Raw genomic sequence first — 17,326 nt, 5'->3', positions numbered from 1 at the left:
GTTTTGTATAATCTGAAAGGCAGCTGTCTCTATCTGGTTAGATGCTAACCTCAGGAAACCTTGTCTTGGTATCTACTTCTTGATTCCTAAGCTGGTTATCAGTAGAGTTAGTCGTGACAGTCACTTCTTGGAATGGACACTAGTGCCATAAGAACTGGGCTGGGATCACTGAACTAACCTTGCACAAGCCAGAAGGAGTCACAGAACACTCCAGGGTGGTGTCCCAGTGAGGGCATGAGTTAGGCTCCACGTAACCATCTTATAGCATCTCCCACTTCATGCATGGTGTAAAGAGCCTGACTGCTATCTGAAGTGAGGACCTCCTCTAGAGTTGCACTGCAGCAGTGAGGCAATTACTGAACAAGGACAGAGAGAAAACATTCTCCTTTGCTCAGATGAATAGTAACGGAAATAGGATTTCACTGGGTACATAAAAGAGAGATTTCTGTAAGGGAATATCACTGACCTAATTAGAAATCATGTCTCCCATACTTTTTCTTCCCTCCCCCAGCTTGGTACGTTCTTCCTACTGTATACCATGCCGTATGCATCCCAGAGTCGCATATTGCGGCACCACTGACTGGCTTTCCTACTCATAACTGTACAGGAGACTAAGATGCTATGTAAAGGAATGCCACATTGCATTTCTTTTTTACATTTTGAATTAATACAGTTCTATTCACTGTCCAAACAGTGAAAGCAAACCTGAAACTCTGACCTTGCAAGGTTCTAAATAAGAACAAATAAAGACAGACTTGTATACTGGCAAGCAAGTTTTTGCATAGTATATTTAGGCTATTGTCCAAGTATGACAGGAGAACAATGGTATAAGCTGCTTTTAGAGAGTGGGTTTAGACACAGCTTTTGCTGGTCAGAGTTTCCTGTTGCCCATTTGCAAGATGGAAAAAAAAAAAAAACAACAACCATGTAACTGCAGCAGCGGAAGACATCTTTATCAGTTTTAGGTGGTGGCTGACCATTTGCCACCTCTAACCGGTGGTTTTGCTTGAAAGATGAAAATCAGGCAGAGATGAGTTGACTTTGGTATTTGGCTAGTCATGCAGTTCCTGAATACAGATAGCCTTATGTACTGAGTTTGCTGTGGACTTGCAGAACAACTTGCTGGCATTGCTCTTGATGCAGGGAAGTTGCATGGGGAGAAATAACCACCCAGGGAGAGATGAGAAAGCTTTCTATGAACAACACAATCAGGTTGTAGCTGGGCTGATTCTTGCTTAGCTGCAGGGCTCCAAGTACTGCGTCTCAGCTTCGCTGTTTATGCACCACTCTGTTTGTGCCTTGGAGATGAGCAGCACCCAAAGATGGCAGCAAATAAGAGGAGAGCAACAAAAACTAGACAGAAGGTGCCAATCACCACTAGCCCTCCAAGAGCCCAGTCACTTGTTACAATCAGTGTCTTTAGGTCTTCCAGAACTGAGGATGCCTCTTGTACTGATGACATGCTGGCTTCCACCCTGCTGGAGGTAGACAAGAACAGTATCAGATGTTGGTGTATCCTCTCTATGCTCTGAGCCACAGTCCCAAAACCAGCATAGGCATGCATGCTGTCTGTGCCTGCAGGCATCCCTCTTCCAAAAGGGAGAGTCACCCTTCACAGAAATGGGAGCATAAACCAGAAGAAAGATAGCTGAGGCCAGTTTCACAATCAGATCTACACAAATGTAAAGAGGAAAGCTTCTGACTTTACAAGACTTTGGCAGTTGAGATTTATTTTAATCTTAGTTTATCAATATTTTTAATAATAGAATATAGTGTCTCTCCCAGAATGTTCGGTATGAACCCTTCATCTCTGTCAACTGTACAGCCTATACGTGAAAGACAAGTATTCAGTGGGAGAACTTGCTTGATACCATTGGAAAGATCTCTAAAAAGGAGTTGGGCACTTAAACTCTGAGAACACACTGGAGATTAAATGAACGCTTATTCAAAAACAAACAAAAAACCCCACCAACAATAAGCAAAGATCTTCATGTACAACTTGTTGTTCCCATAGGGCTTAGAATAGTCTAGTTACGTAAAAAAGGTCTCCTGTTAACAGAGTTTGCTTTAGTAATGCTTTCTGTTACTCTGCAATGGAAGCATAAGTTTTCCTCCTGTGAAGTACTTAAGTCCAGCAATAACTTAAACTGGGATCTCAGTGGGTTCTACACACTTTGGTCTTTCACTGATACTTTGCATAATGACTTGGCTATCAGTTTTCTAAAGAACATCCAGTATCTTTTTGCAAGCATCTTGTGGTTTTAGTAAAGCTTCTTGCTTCTCAAGGGAAAGGATGGATTATATCTCACGCTTTCTCTCAAATATGACTGTGCAGACATAAAACAGGAAGAGACCTCCGTTATTTTTGAAAATTTGTTTGAATTGCTGCCCTTTATGTCTGTATCCTTAATATTGTAAGGAAGAGGATTAGCGATGTAAAGCCTGTTTCATCCCCAGCAAGTCACATTTGACTGGGAGCACAAGCTCACACTTCAGTTTGCTGAAGTTTTTGTTTCTTTCTCAGCAGCCAGATATATTCAGTTCATGCTTTGCTCTTTGGAATGATGGCAGATCACCATGCCCAGTCTCTAACCAACAGGCCTACACGACATGAAAGCCATTCTGGATAGCTTCCTTCACCTTTAAAAAAGGAGGCAGCCTAGATACTAGTTCTGTAGACCCAAAGGCAGAAACCCTGTGTGACCATACACCCTAGAAAGTTCCTGTCTCTTTTGCTAACCGCAGTTAGTCTCCTGAAACATATTGGAAATATGGAATATTGGAGAGCAGTATGCGATTTTATAAATACCTGAAGCCGTTGTGTTTGTAGTAGGCGTTTCTTCCGGTGCCTCCTCTGCACCCCCTCCAAGAGATCTTGGTCTGTGGTGAGGGACCCCCTTACTGTACCTGAAGACTTGTAAAGCTAGCATGGAAGTTGCCTGTTTGTACTGCAGTAAATGATTAACGGCTGACTTTCCTGCAAAGGTGTGGCTAATCTAATCAAAGGCCTTGAACCTAGTTAAAAAGACCTAGTTCAGCTGTTGCTCAGGCATTTCTTCCCCTCCATGGCTTTATCCACTCATGCACCTGTTCCAGTGCTTGTAAAGGCCCACTATGTCCTCTGACTGGGGAAGGCTGCAGGTTGTGGCAGAGAGAGGAGGGCTTTGTTTCCTGGATCTGTATTGTAAGCTCCGTTAGGAGACTGCCATATCTAAAATGAGACTGTGAACAAGACTGCCCTCCGGTCCAAACTTCATTGTGACAGTTTAGGTGGATAAACTCATTAAAGAGCCTTGTACTGCTCTTAGCTGCAATAAAACTGTCTCCCTGTTGCTTTCCTAACTGAAGAAGACCAGAGGGATGGTGCTGGAGAGAGGTGGGAGGGGAGAAGGAGGAGAGTTGTGGTGTGTGAGACTGTGTGTGTGTAAAAGGAAACTTGTTTTTCACAAGCCAAGCAAATCACTTTGAAACCAGAGGGATGATGTTACAGAATAGAAGCTATTCCATTAAGTCGTCAGTAGAACTTCAGCCACTTCTGCTGGAGAGGCTGGCCTCACAGTCTCTTTTAGGTTCCTCAGGGAAAGAAACTATTTCAACACTTGTATCATCAGGACTGAAGTAACTGTATTCCCTTGCAGTTCCTTCTAGGCTCGCTCAGGCTTTCACAACGTACAGAAGTTGCCGTGTTTGAAGCAGTCTCGCCTTAGTCTGTGCTCTTCTGAATCTCCCTCTGCTTTTTGAAACAGAGAGGATCCATCCTCACTAGTGCTTAGGGCGTTCCAGGTCCCTTTACGTGGGTAATGATTGAAGCTAAAACCACAAAAGCTTGTGTGAGTGGTGAGCAGGGACCCAGAGACTGGCATGTTTCTAGTCAACAGAAACTGAAGAGCTGCAGCAAGCTGGGATTTGGTGGGCATCTTTCAGGCCAACCTGATCTGTTGCATGCAAGAAGGCAGCAGACCCCACCCAGCCCAGGCAAGCAATTGGCATATCTAAATACCAAGTATAGGAGTAGTCCAGCCGAGTCAAATGGTACAAAATGGTACAAAGCGGTACAAAGCAGAACATTAGGCCTGTGATGTCCAGGCAAGCATATAGAAATCAGTCCAGGGACCCCTCCTCTACATGGTGGCTGCTCCTCTGCTCCAGAAAGCCACCTGAATTCTTTAGAGAATTGCTTAATTTTCTCTCCTTCTCTTTTTTTAAACAGTACCGTGTTTATTCTTTGTTTCTAATTCAGGAACTTACAGTGGCAGAGATAAGACAGGAGCCATTTCTCTTGTCCCTCTGGCTGGTATCTGTCAGTGGTTTAACTTATAACACCACTGGGAAACATGCATTTGTAGCTTTTCCTGTTAAGATAAGGCCTGGCAGCTTGTTCCTGGTGACAGCAGCCTGTCAGTCGTTGGTATGTTTCCAGCCTGCTGGGCTTCCTCCTGACTGTTAGCACAGGCTGGTTCCATGCTGCTGAAACATTTCTCAATGGGATTCTGTTAATTCCTGTAGCTGGCACTGTCTAGCACAGGCTAGGAAAGAAAGTAAGCTCTGTTCTTTCACAGGTCTCGTGACCTAACTTAGATACAGAAACGTCTGTTGAGTCTGTCCCCTGCAAAAGAGGTTCTGAGACTTCCAATGTCACCTTGATTGTCACTTGTTTGTAAGTGAAATGAGCAAAGACATATCTGACAGAGAGGTTAGTGTGATGCATCTCTGAATGCTGATTAGATTAAATTGATGCCACACTTGAGCTTATCCTACCCTAACATACTGGTTGGGAGTGAAAGCTTTGGGACAGCATAATAAAGGCCAGCACTTTGTTAGTCTTAGTGTAACTGGGCAGGCAGTAGCTGATACTAGTGCAGTCTTCTGTTGGCAGTTGTCAAGCTGGGGCTCAAATATTTACTTTCTAAGGAACATCCTCATCATCTTCTGCAAAGTTTTTCTTTTTATTAATTTAAAAGTAACATTGGTAGTTTGAGGATTTTTTTTTCTTAATTTTTAGACTGTTCTCTGTGTCACTGGCTGCAGATATATTCTGATGTGCAGCAGTGCAAAAATGCAAAATACCTAAATCTAGTTTCTTTGCAAAAATTGAAGTGCATTAAACACATGAGAAGCTACTGATGTAATGTGTTTTTTACTAGTTTGGGTGCAGGCATCAGAGAAAAGAAGTTGCTTTACAAAGTTTTCTTTTTTTTGGCCTTTCTGAAGAATATTTAAAAGCCCGCTGTTATAAACTTGACAATTCTTTTCTCTCTAGCTAGATGTTGGCTCTGGTATATACATGTGTAATCCCTTTGACTCCTCTACACTTAGCAGTCGGAATACCAGGGTAGAAGATGACTTACCTATACGCATGTAACTTTTTCTACCTTCTCATAAAGGTGGTTGGTTTCACATTTGGGGCTGAAAGACAGACCAGTGGCTTACAGTGTTAGGTGCAGTATGATGGTCTTCCGTTTGGCTGTCCCAGTTATGAAAGTCGTGGCCTGCGCCATAGCCTTGTACTTACATAAATCCCTTTCTGAAGTTCACCAAAGTGTAAACCAAACATACATAGTGGCTGCAGCATGGAAAAGGGATTTATTTGCGCTTGTTAACTTCAGCCGTACAGCCCATTCTTGGCTCTGCTTTGTCACAATGCCTGCTGTCAGCTGCTGCATGTATACCCTGAAGTGATGGTTACCATACTGTGTCAGTCCTCTGAAATGCCTTTGTGTATGCTAATAATTGTACCTTAGGCATAATGTTTATGTCCACTAAACTGCACACAGTGCAGGGAGTCAGGCACACAGGTCCCTCAAGTAAGGATAGGGATTTGTTCATCTCCTGTAACTCCCACGCTCTGTAAGGACCATTCACCTGCGATAAGCAGAAGAGCCGAACCACACAGGGGGTGGGGAGGGAGCATGTTTACCAGCAGAATGATCAAATTAAGCCATAGCATTGGTGAGTTTTTCCCTTTTGCCTTCATCTTTCTGTTTACAAAGGGTATTGCACATGATCTGATTTTTCTCTTTGGCAATTTCACATCATTCTAACACCGATGAAATAAAGCAGGGATCATTTGTCACCAGCTGTACTCAGAGCTTCAGCTGGCATGTCTGGATCAGAAGATCCACGATTTGTTTTCAGGAGACATCTCAGCTAAACATGCCTGTCGCAGGTGGCTTTTAAGAGCGCAGGTTTGGGCTTGATCCAAGATGTACTGGGCATGTGGACCTCCCAGTGATGTCAGTGGATTTTGCTAGCGCCCAGCATCATCCTTCTGGATTAACCACTTGTGAAGAGAGTGGGTGCTGCCTAGCATGTGGCAGTGTACGTGTTCTCTGCTTTGGTCTGTGGCTCCATGCTCACAAAGGGAATCCTTGGCTGGCCCAGCTGCAGGGCTGTCATTGGGAAAGCGTGTCTGTCCCCACCCCAGAAGAGAGAGACAGTGATGGTAAAGTAGCATTACCTTTCTGGTCACGCCACGGAGCCCAGCCGTGGCTGTCACAGAACGAAGGAATTCCATGCTGTGATTTCTGCTCCTCTGAGTCATATTAATTAATATTGTTATTGCCATTTTCAGTGAGCTAGCGTAAAAAGTCATTCCCATAGAACTGAATCATGATGTCCATGCATGTCCTTGGTAGTAGGTTGTGTCACCTCTTGTTGCACTTCATGAATGGGCGATGGGGCGGACTTGGATCTTCCTACGTCTGTGGTCAGGACGTCCGTCGCAGCTACAGCAGCTATAGCAGCAGCAACTGCAGGCAATGATCATGAGCAGAAGAACAGTAACTGGAAAGAGAAGCAAAGCATATTGCTTCATGATGTAGGAGCAATCACTGGAGAGTAACCCTATGTCTCCTCCAAGTTGTTTGGTGAGCAGCAGAATGAACAAAGCCTGGTTTCTTGTCAATTGTTGGGGTTTTTTCCCCCCTATGTCCCCACCTCCCTCCTCCTAAGTTCCTGCTCCCTCGTATTAGTTATCTATGTTAATCTGGACAATCATTACCGGATATTTCATGATCTTAAGAGATCCAACTCTCCCCGTAGTTGTGTCAGAAGCAACTCGAGAGAACTTGGTTAGTCAAACTGGCAGTTGCATGTCTGAAGAGTGCATGCAGTGTACCCTTTAATGAGGATAGATATTCGTGACTGGGTTGGCTTTATTCTTTCTTCTGTATTTAGCTTGAGAAAATAGATACTTCAAACACAGGATTTTGTTTCACAAAGCAATAGGGTAACTTATTGCTATTCTACACTGGACGTAATGGTTGGTATTGGGAGGGATATGTTAGTTTATCTGGAAGAGAAAAGGATGACATGCTTAATCCTGCAAAACACATAAGAGTGCATGAACGTGCACGTGTGTGTGCATGTGTTCCTTAAAAATCTGGAGCTGGGCTGCCAGGTTACTGGACCTGTGGGGAATCAGCTGTAGGTATGAAAAAAATAAAGCAGCAGGTGTGTTTTTCTGAATTCCAGCCCAGGGAGGAGTGTCCAGGCTGGATACACACCCTTCCTTTTGGCTGGGAGCAAAGTGTACCTCTCTGAGGGGGAGGGCCTGCCTTCCTTCCTGCTTGTTTTCCTATTGTCTAAACAAACTTCATCCCCCTTGATCAAGCAGCTTTTTGTTATTCCTTCCATGCCATCCCCACACAGAGCAGCAGGAGGGATTTTGCCATTACCAGAGGAGAATAAATAGGCTCATCTGAAGCATCCTGGCTTCCGCTGAACTAAGCACAGGAATGACACTCAGAGTCTCAGACTTGAAGTGTCTTCCGCGGCAGTGAGATGCCCTAATACCATTTGTCGTAAACTATCTCCTATGCATCAAAACATTGCAGCAGCTCTGGATTAGTTATAATATTGCTGTTTAAACTAATGCTTAAATGTGAGAGCTTTGGGGAAAGCTATACTGTTGCCTATTGTGCTCTGCATGCGTGTAGAGATACACATTGAGTATTAAAAAAATTACCTAGAAATTAAACTGGGCCTCAGAGTACAGCCTGGAAAACAACTGCCAACAGCACTAACCCACCAACAAAGACTGTGGAGCAAGCTGCCCCCATAGAAGAGAAGAGACATTCTGATACCCCTTTGCCTCCACCGATAAACTCACCAATAAACAGAAGAACCACACAGAAGGACACAATCTCCACTGGGTCAGCCTTGGGCAGTTTCTGGAGCTTAAGGAGAAACTTCTCACCAATGGTTTGCATTTCCTTCAGAAAGCCTTCAGAAGACATTCTGGCTCAACCTCTCCAGGCTTTATGCTGTAGAAGAACCAAATAGAGAATAAACCTTTTCACTGACTAATGCTAGGAAGCTGCCAGCCTTCTTATAGAGCTGGTGATCACAAGGAAAACAAGTTTATCTGGTCTCAGTCCTCGTTCCCAGTAGCTAAGGTGGAGGACTATTAATTGTCTACGTGTTCTGGCACTGTTTTAATTTCAAAATCTGGCTTTGATGGTGCTTTTGTCAGCTGCACTGTTAAAGAGAGGTGAAACGGTGTTTCTTCTGAAAGGACACTTATTTCAGCAGGCGTAGAGTTAGAACTGGACAGTGTCTGCCCTTGGCTTTCACCCAGTGAAAGCAATTATTTTTTTTCCAGTTGTGCTAACTTGTCCTTCCAGAAAGAAATGCAGTTCTAACTCAACTTGAATTCCAAATGCTGAACTCCAGTGGAACATAGTTTTCAGGGGTTTTTTACTGAGTAAGACAAAGTAGACCCCTTTGAAGACTTCCTGCACTAAAAGACGTGTATGAGGCACTTAGGGACATGGTTTAGTGGGCATGGTGGTGTTGGGTCGATGGTTGGACTCGATGATCTTAGAGGTCTTTTCCAACCTCAATGATTCTATGATTCTATGATTCAGCTACAGAAAGCCCCTTCAAAAACTAAGGCGCTTACTTCAACACCTCACTACAATACCATTAATAATGTTTTATCAACCAGTTTTACTGAATGGTGATATTAAGAGCTAAAGTCTGTGTTCACTGGGGACAGCTGGATGCTTTTCGAGTTCTTACAGATGACTGCAAGTTTTATATGGTAAGCTAAATGTAGCTTTTTTTTTCTTTTAAGCCACAGTCTATTCTAATGGAGCAATATATGAATCAAACAGTGGATGTCCACCCATCACTGCTGGTGATAAGCAAAGCAAAAGCCTCTGGATCTCTCGGGGAGATACCTCCCTTGTGGAGCTAATCCCTCCTGCCCTGCTCAGTAATCTTACACCTTCTTTATTCTCAGAAAGAATGATCACCAGGAACTACTGTTACTGAAAATATTATTAGTTTAGTCAAAGTTAGGTGCCTCAGTTTTGCCACCAGTATTTGCTGTTCTTTTTCCCCATGAGCAAAATTTTGGAAGGCATTGCAACAAACAAGCTTGCATGAGAGCTATGGAAGTTCAAATTTTGCTTCAGTCAGTAACCGGAAGAGGATATTGTTGAGAAATATCCATAGTTTTGCCTAAAACAAGTGTTTGGACAGGTCAACACTTGGATGGATTGTAACTCCTACGTCATTGTTATATCAGAATATACTAGCTTGTGTGTATTGTAATAGTCAACACTGGTTTATGGGACTTGAATGTTGCAATTTAATATCCGAGTCTTGGTGATAACACCACGCCAAGTGACCAAGACAGTACTTCCAGAATAAGCCAGCTAGTTCATTACTGCACATCTGGTTTGGTTACTCAAACAAATGGATGCTTGGAGTTCAGTTTTTCTAAACACACTGAGGACAGAGAGACCTTGCTGTTTCTTTGCATGCTGGGCTTAAATACTACAGTGCCAAGTTAAATTACATTTTGTATGTTTATGCAATTCAAAAAGGGTTTTCTTTGTTCTTTTAAATCCAAGCTAAGGAATAAAAATCGGAACCAGCTGGTTTCCTAGGGATGGGTGTGGATGGAAAATCTACATCTACAGAAAGATCTCTGTGCAACTTAGCAGGGAGGCATAGCTGTGGCCTTTTGACCTGAAAAGGTCACTTTTGAGACTAGGGTTAAATAGTTCTTTCCAGATGATTGCTGTACCCCAAGTGAGCTGCTCCAGAAATGGCTGCTTTATCCTTTGCACACTGCTGTGGGATTCTGTGTCAGCAGGTTTCCAGTTTTGTTTCCATTCCAAGAGATGGCGGTGCAGGCAGAGGTGAAGTGATTTGTGTTTTCTGCTCTTGGCTCTAGAAGAAAAACTTTTTGAAAAAAAGTAAGTATTTCTGGCTCTAACATTCTGAAAATGTTTGTTCCCTTTGGGGGTGTTTCTGCCTGCCCAGAAGCTCTCCTAGTAAGGAATCTGCTGTAACCTTTTGTACCATGCTTTGGGCTGCACCAGAAGCAGCAAGTATAAGAGCTAGGCTTCTGAAGTTTGGGTATACAGTGTAAAAATTACCGATTAGGATTGTAGAACTCCACGTGGATTAGCAGAGTGCCTAGCCTAAAATGATAAGAGCTTGTCATCTCAGTAATGGACATTCCTCTGCCCCATGGTACCTGATCCGGAGCTAAGTGAAGGAGTCTTTATTCTAAAACTTGCAAGGAATGTTGCTTGTTTACCTTGGTTTGAACTTCTTCAGGGACAAAGTTTGATGTTGGTGGTGCGGTCGCCAACCTACCTATGAGGAAGCAAATGTTTTTCTGCTTGACTGCACTTCTGACTGCACACTGGTTCTAAGGGCTCTTGCTGCTTTGGGATTTCTGCTTGTGGAGTGTAACAAAAGGGTGAAGAATAAATCACTTCTTTAAAGAAAAAAAAAAAAAAAAAAGAAAGTAAAACTCCCCAAGAAAGCTAGTTGTATTCATGGACTTTTGTATCTTCCATTCTACTTGTGATATAAAGTCTTTGGTCAGGACTAGTTTTGATTGTGATCTTTTTCCAATTGATTTCAGCAGAACCAAGATCTTACCCTAGAGATTAGCGTAAGGGTAAGGCTAGTGCTGTGTGACTTAAACAAGTTGTCTTATGCATCTGCCTTATCTTCCTCATGTACAACACAACAGCGATGACATTACTTACAAATTTCAGAGTGGAGCCATAAAAATTAATTCTTTTTTTTTTTTTTTTTAATTATACTGTGTTCAAGTAAGCTCCCAGTCACCAACAGTCGTAAAGGCCAGGTGGTGCAGGGTATTTGGTTGAAGCAGTAACTGTAATGATTATTATTAAATAATATTATTATTATTAAAACAGGCAAGTCCTGAAACTTAAGGTTGTAGGTCTTAACTGACAGTTTACTTTCTAAGACTGGAGTGCTGTTCTAGAGCCTAGAACAGCCACCCAAGTTGGTACCTCACAGATTCTGTGGGGTTTGGAGCAAACATAATTGTCTGCCAGTGTTTTTCTCAATTGGAAATTTCTCCTTGCTCATTGTCCTTCCTCAAAACCACATCCACTGAGGATGGGAACCCTCCAGAGCAGAGGAGACAGGGCTGTCAGGGCAGCAAAGCTGATGGAACTCGTACGGAAGAAACGCTGGATGACCACACTGCAACGTAGTCTTCATAACGCATTGTCAGACTAATGTCATGAACTTTTGCTCCATAGCTGTAGCTAGAGATCATATGAAGTGAAAATAGGGTGGAGAGAGGCAAGATGAGAAACTCTCATAGAAAAGAAAGTGAACACAATGCTGATGTCTTGTGATGGGCAGTTTGGAAGTTCCTGCTGGGGTGGGGTGGCAGCCTGAAATTCGTGGTTCCAGCTGTTTCCTCTTCTGGCTGTTTTTAAAAAATAACTGATCTATCCAGTGTTGCCAGGGGGACTAGATCATCAAATATTTCTGCCTTCTTCTATGTTACAAGGCCTGGCAGGGGAGGGAGTAAAACAAATCTTCTAATTTGGGTTTATTTGTTTTTGAGGAAAAAAAGGCCAAATCTGCCATGTGCTATGAGTTGTTAGCTTTGGTTGAAAAGAGAGAGCACAGTAGTAATGCAGGGGGATGCCTAACTGCAGGTGTGCTGCTCAGCTGCAAGGATTAGATGATCCTTTAAAACCAAAGAAGCATGCCCTATGTTTAGGGCTTCTGTAGAGTTAGATTCCCAGAAAGTGCTAATACTTGTTTTTAATGCAGATTCATCTTGCTGTGCCCACTGAATAAAGCTGTGAAAATTGCTATAATAGCACTGACATTATCTTTCTGAACTGTTTTAATGGACTTATGCCATACTGAAGCACTCAAAGAAGTTGGCTGCTCAGCCCTTTTGAGAATAAAGCCATTAAGAGGCCTCAATCTAGACATTCAAGAGAAAAGCCTTGGTCAGGGTTTCTTTGTACTGTGAACTGGCTGTGTGTGGTAGCTTCCAGGCTTCAAGCAAGCAAAAGAGCTTTGGGATGACCATGTAAGGTAGGGTCCCACATCCCTCTGCCTTAAGCTAGTCAAGTTGCTGTAAGTATTTTGGAATTGATGTAGATTGATCTGGTTTTTTTGGTCTGTCTTTGGTTTGGAAAGCTGTATCCTATCTGTGTACCTACACAGGTGCATCAAAAGTTGAACTGTAGAGAGTGGGTGAGCTTAAACTTACTGCTGAGGAATGAGACACTTGTTTTGTCATAACCCTGGTGGCATTTGAGCAGCCTATCTCAGTGCAAAGAACATGAATTTGAGTTTGTGGTTTAGCCCCAGGACTGGAAGTTAGTAAATGCAGGCAGTCTTCCTGGCCTGCCAGCGATGCTTAACTAGTGTGACTTTGGATAAGTCATCCCATCCCTCTGTTGGGTGACTTCATCCCTGCAAAGCAGCAGAACATGTAACCACCATCAGAGGTTTGTTTTCTATTTGTTGTGTGTCCAAGTCTCTAACATGCTCTGAAATCTTTACATAGAAAGACAGTAAGTCCCTGGTTTTGTTGCAGTTACAAAGTGAAATGGCCTTTGCTTGCTAACTGCTTGCTTCAGGCACTGAGCCCGTTTAGGATGAAAGTAGATGAAAGCATGGCTTCTACTCTTCATTGCTCCTTGCCCAGTCATGCTCCGCAGGGCTTATTTCTCTTGACATGGCCTCCCAATCCATTGGTTTTACTGTGCTCCCTCCGAGAATCTTTGCTTGCGTGGGTTTGTTGCTACAGTAATCTAAAAATGGAGACAAAGCTTTGGAGGGGGGAATCTGTTGGTGGTGCCCTGAAGCTGCCAATGCCCCTAGTCCTAATGCAGCAAGTCCCAGCGAAGGTGAGTTCGATAACCTCTGCTGTGCCCATTGCCCTTAGCAGCAGTGCTCCAGAGACCTTACAAAGTAGGACCTCCCTGATGTGCCCGAGCAAGCAGAATGCCAGGGCAACATTCTCATTGCAACGTTGCCTTTTTCCCAAGACTGTGGCTGTGGAGGAGCAAATACTTTGTGGTGTTCTTACTCAGACAAGTCAAATCAGTTGGTTGAAATTGGACCAATACAGGGATGGGTAGCCTGTATGGATTGTGGTAGCTTATTTGGTGAGAAATCTTAGAAGGCAATCCCAGCCTCATAGGAAGGAGAATGCTGAGCAGCTGAAGGGGAGTGGATGTTTTTCATTCTGGTCTAAAACTTCAAAATAAACTCTGACTGTATTTGGCCACTTTCTTAAGAACATGAAGGCTTGGCCAGTTTCTAAGCCTACCAGCTTTGTTCTTGGTTCCTGAAACGTGCTTCTGATTTCATATGGATAAGGTCTGCAATGCGTCCTGTCCTAAAACAGTGCTGGGCTGCTAGGTGTTGTTACAGTTTAGATGCATTTTGGCAGAACATGTAATAATTGCTGTACGATTGTTTATTGTTCTAAGTTTGTAATGTACTTCTGAGATGAAAAGAGCTATAGAAATGTAGTCGTATTATCAGTGCATGGTTTTTCCTCATCATTGTTAATGCAATGTTTGCTGCCATGACTGTAGTTAACCAGCCATGTGAATGTTAACTATAGTTCACAGATAAGCCCTTTTTTCCTAAAACAGGAGTGAATGGAGCCAGACAGACCTATAATTCATTCCCAAGCAGATGAAAATAGTTTCCAGTATCAAGAGAATTCAGCTTTTTAACAGCACACACCCAAACTGGTAAATTGCAGCTCAATGCCATGGGAGAAAAGCTTTGACTTTGTCAGCTGGCCTGGAAAAGAAGGCCACACATTCTTTCGTATTATAAAGCTGCCCTGACTGGGTAGCCATTTGGCTGGAATACCCTGTCATCTCCACCACCCACTATTTGGAGATTGGTTTGAGGCAGCACCATAAATGTTCCTTCCCTCCCCTACAACCTAGTATTAGATTAATATAAAAAGGTACTGAATTCCCTGCAATAGCAGTTTGAGAAGCTGAGGTACCCAGTGGGGCACTGAGCTGAGAGTCTCTACACGTCTATAGAACATGCTGGTTTTCTCCAGTCCATCCCACAAACAAGTCCACAAAACCCCATGAGAGAATTCCTCACTACTAGTCCCATTTTTAAAAATGGGGAAACCAAAGCACAGAGCCATCCAGTGAAAGGAAAAGGTCAATTTTAAAAATAAACCTGTAGCTCTTCTACAAGAGAACTTTTTTTAGGGTTGCTGATGCTTTAATCTAGCCTGAAAGTCTATTCTAATATTAGCAAAATAACCATTTCCCAGGAAGCTGACAGGGGTAGCTGTGTGCCTGCGAAGGCTTTGTAAATAGTTACTTCACAAACATACTGGGATCTATCAGTAGTTTGGTGTTTGAGGTAAGGCAGCTGGAGCCCCCTGAGAGTGCTGGAAACACGTTCTCCATCTTCTTTCAGCCACCACTGTGTCCTGTCCTTGACTGGTCTCAGACCTACAGGTCTCAGAAATGACATGCATTTTTGAGTTTTTTTGAAATATGCTGGTCTAATCCTAGTAAAGATGCTACTTGGCTGTAGGAACTCAAAACTGAAGGCTACAACAGCTGCTTCCTCAGAAGAAGCTGTTTTGAACCGTATCAGCTGTGGTTGCGCGGGGTAGTGGTGAGAGCCTGCATGGAGGCGAGGGGTGGGTGCTGCTCTCCTCACCCAGCTCTCTCACAGTCTCTTACGGTCCCTGCCGTCCAGCGTGCAGCGCTCTCGCTGGCCCACTGCAGGCTGTGTGGGTCAGGGGGTTGTGTTACAGAAAGGATCTGCTCTATCAAACTTGGTTTATTTTGTACCTCCACTCCTATAACCACTTTTGCATTGCAGTCAGGCCAAGAGGCCCGTGCACTATGACAGCTGTAACACAAGCCATGTCCTGCTTCTTTTATCCAGACATGTGTTTCATATTGCTTGTCCCCCCCACCCCCCGCATACGTACAACACGGCTGTGGCTGGACAAGCCCCCAGCCAAACCCATTAAGATTTTCTTTTGGCGAGGAAAACTTGGCATGTTTCTCTCCCTCCCTCCCTCCCCTGCCCTCCTCCCCTTGCTCCTCCCTCCTTCCTTCTCCCCCCCCCCCCCCCAAACTTTGTTTTTCCCGTATGTTATTTGAGAAACCATCTTAACTGCAACAAACAACCTACTGCGACCCTTCATTAGCAGGGTGGAAACTTCCCTCCATCCCCTTTGAACCTAGGGCTAGACTGGAGGTGTGTGTAGTAAGTAAACTTTAAGTAAACTTAACTACTAGATCTTCTCACACAGGCAGTTCCAATTCGGTGTTTGTACAACACCTAGGTCAGAAAGACCTGCCTGCTTCCACGTTAATGGGAATAGAGAGAAGTGGAAATACCTGATCCTTAACATTCCTCCCTACAGGCATATGTAGGATTGGGAAGACATCCTTATGTGAGAATTGGCTTTCTGCCTCTCTCCCTACCTGTTTGTAAACAGCTGACTGCCCACGTGCCTCCTGGAAGAGGCAAGGGGTCCCAGCTCAGTGCTAGGAGCTGCAAGAGCTTCCAAACAGAGTAATCAGCTTCAGATGGCAGAAAACAGGGGCTTATATGGTCAGTCTGCTTGCCAGCCCCTTCCCACACCCAGCAGCAAACGGAGATGGGAGTACAGGTTGTGGGACACCTCTCTATGTAAAACTAAGGCTTACAGTGGGTAATTTTGTGTATTTGGCAGTTCCTTTTCCTCTTCCTTCCCTTTCACTGCATTCAGACCTGACGGTCTTGTTACTGTAAACCACAGCCCATGTATGTGTATGTATGTGTTCTCTCAGAGCAGTGGTTTCTCATGCTGTTTTGAATAGTAAACCAGCATCTGTGCCTGATACACTAGCTGATTTTTTTTTTTTTTAAATGCTCTTGTTAGAAGCTGTGTAAAATCTTTCAATTTATTTCTATTGGACACAGATGCTTAACTTGCACAGTGTGCTAGTTCCCCGACCAGAGTTTGTTTTCAAGCTCTCTGTTTGCTTCAGGATTTGGGGGATAAAACTTAGCTCCAGCTGGGAGGAGCTCTGGAGAAATGCTGTGGCTGGTACCCACTTAGTTTCGCATGTGCTTGCCTGTGCTGGCAGCTACTCGCTAACGGCACATACACTACTTGAACAGAGGAGCAGACCAGCTCTCTTGTCCACACTAAGTATTAATATATCAAGTCATCACTGTGGAGAATGCCCTGTGCTAGACCTGCTTATCAGCTAAGGTCACATTCCATAACAGCAACAGCAAAACGAGCAGACAGCCTTTATAATCAGCAAAGAAGTTGCTTACTCCTGCTCTGACTGTCGAAGCAATGCAAGGCTGCAGGCTGGATCCTTTTGTTAGCGGTACGGCTGCAGCGCAGCTTTCTGCAATCCTGTTAAAAGCTTTTCTCTCGCCACCTTTGCTCCTGAGTGTCCCTTGCAAACAAATTCAGGCTAGCGAGCTCTGCTCAATGGCTGATTCTGCAGTTCACCATACAGGGCGCTACAAAAGCTCCAGCTACTTGCTAACTAGCTGAATGTTAAGGTGCTACGGTTGACCGAACACCAGCAATAGCTCAGCCTTACCCCAGCCGCGCCGCGAACTCTTCTTCTCCTCTTGTTTTTCTTTCTGTCTTCTTAAACTTTCACGTCATCTCTCCCCTCATCCTGGCTTGTGTCTCGCTCCTCGCTGGGCTCCTCTCCGCTCTGCTGCTGACAGCCAGCTGTTGTCTCTGCCTTTTTTTTTGTTATTGGTTGTCCTGGAGATAGGAAGTTTCGTGTTACACGTGTGCCCGGGAGGGCGGGCGGGCGGGCGGCGAGGAGCCGCCGCGGGCTGAGCCGGCCGCGGCTGCGAACTCCCCGGAGCGCCCCAGTGCCAGCACTTGTTGCTCGCTTCCTCTGCCCATCTCCTCCTAGCAAGGTCTCTTCTTTTTTTTTTCCTTGTAATTACAGCTTTTTCTGGAGCGGGGCTTGAATTGATTCTCTCCTTGCGATAGTTTGGGTGTGTGTTAAAGCAATTAACTTTTCTTTATGCTGCCCAG

The 17,326-nt window shown here is 44.1% G+C and overlaps 2 protein-coding genes across 6 annotated transcripts in view; one reads left to right on the top strand and one right to left on the bottom strand.

Annotated features, from left to right (window-relative positions):
• The window catches only part of RECQL5 (RecQ like helicase 5), a 39,820-nt gene that overhangs the window by 9,943 nt on the left and 12,551 nt on the right, over window positions 1–17,326 (top strand). The gene's annotated exons all lie outside the window — the stretch shown is intronic.
• SMIM5 (small integral membrane protein 5) lies at window positions 771–17,078 on the bottom strand. 4 transcript variants are annotated; one of them, XR_012996610.1, is made up of 5 exons: window positions 16,872–17,078; window positions 10,037–10,194; window positions 8,111–8,264; window positions 6,458–6,783; window positions 771–1,478 (listed from the first exon to the last, which is right to left on the bottom strand). XR_012996610.1 is itself a non-coding variant. In XM_076353787.1 (4 exons), exons 3-4 carry the CDS (start codon window positions 8,235–8,237, stop codon window positions 6,662–6,664), a joined length of 249 nt encoding a protein of 82 aa, XP_076209902.1. In that variant the 5' UTR covers window positions 8,238–8,264; window positions 10,037–10,194; window positions 16,872–17,078; the 3' UTR covers window positions 771–6,661. The 4 variants fall into 4 exon arrangements, 2 of the variants coding, with proteins under 2 accessions (XP_076209902.1, XP_076209904.1); XR_012996611.1 differs by having other exon boundaries at window positions 771–1,475; XM_076353787.1 differs by having other exon boundaries at window positions 771–6,783.

This window comes from Aptenodytes patagonicus, chromosome 16 (assembly GCF_965638725.1).
Source record: "Aptenodytes patagonicus chromosome 16, bAptPat1.pri.cur, whole genome shotgun sequence".
Lineage (NCBI taxonomy): Eukaryota > Metazoa > Chordata > Aves > Sphenisciformes > Spheniscidae > Aptenodytes > Aptenodytes patagonicus.
The sequence above is the reverse complement of the archived record's forward strand: the minus strand, read 5'-3'. Positions and strand labels throughout refer to the sequence as shown.

Coding starts and splice junctions, on each gene's coding strand:
- SMIM5 (XM_076353787.1), bottom strand. CDS start 8,237: ATGTCTTCTGAAGGCTTTCTGAAGGAAATGCAAACCATTGGTGAGAAG. Junction 6,784..8,110: donor TGTGGTTCTTCTGTTTATTG/GTGAGTTTATCG, acceptor TTCTCTTTCCAG/TTACTGTTCTTCTGCTCATG.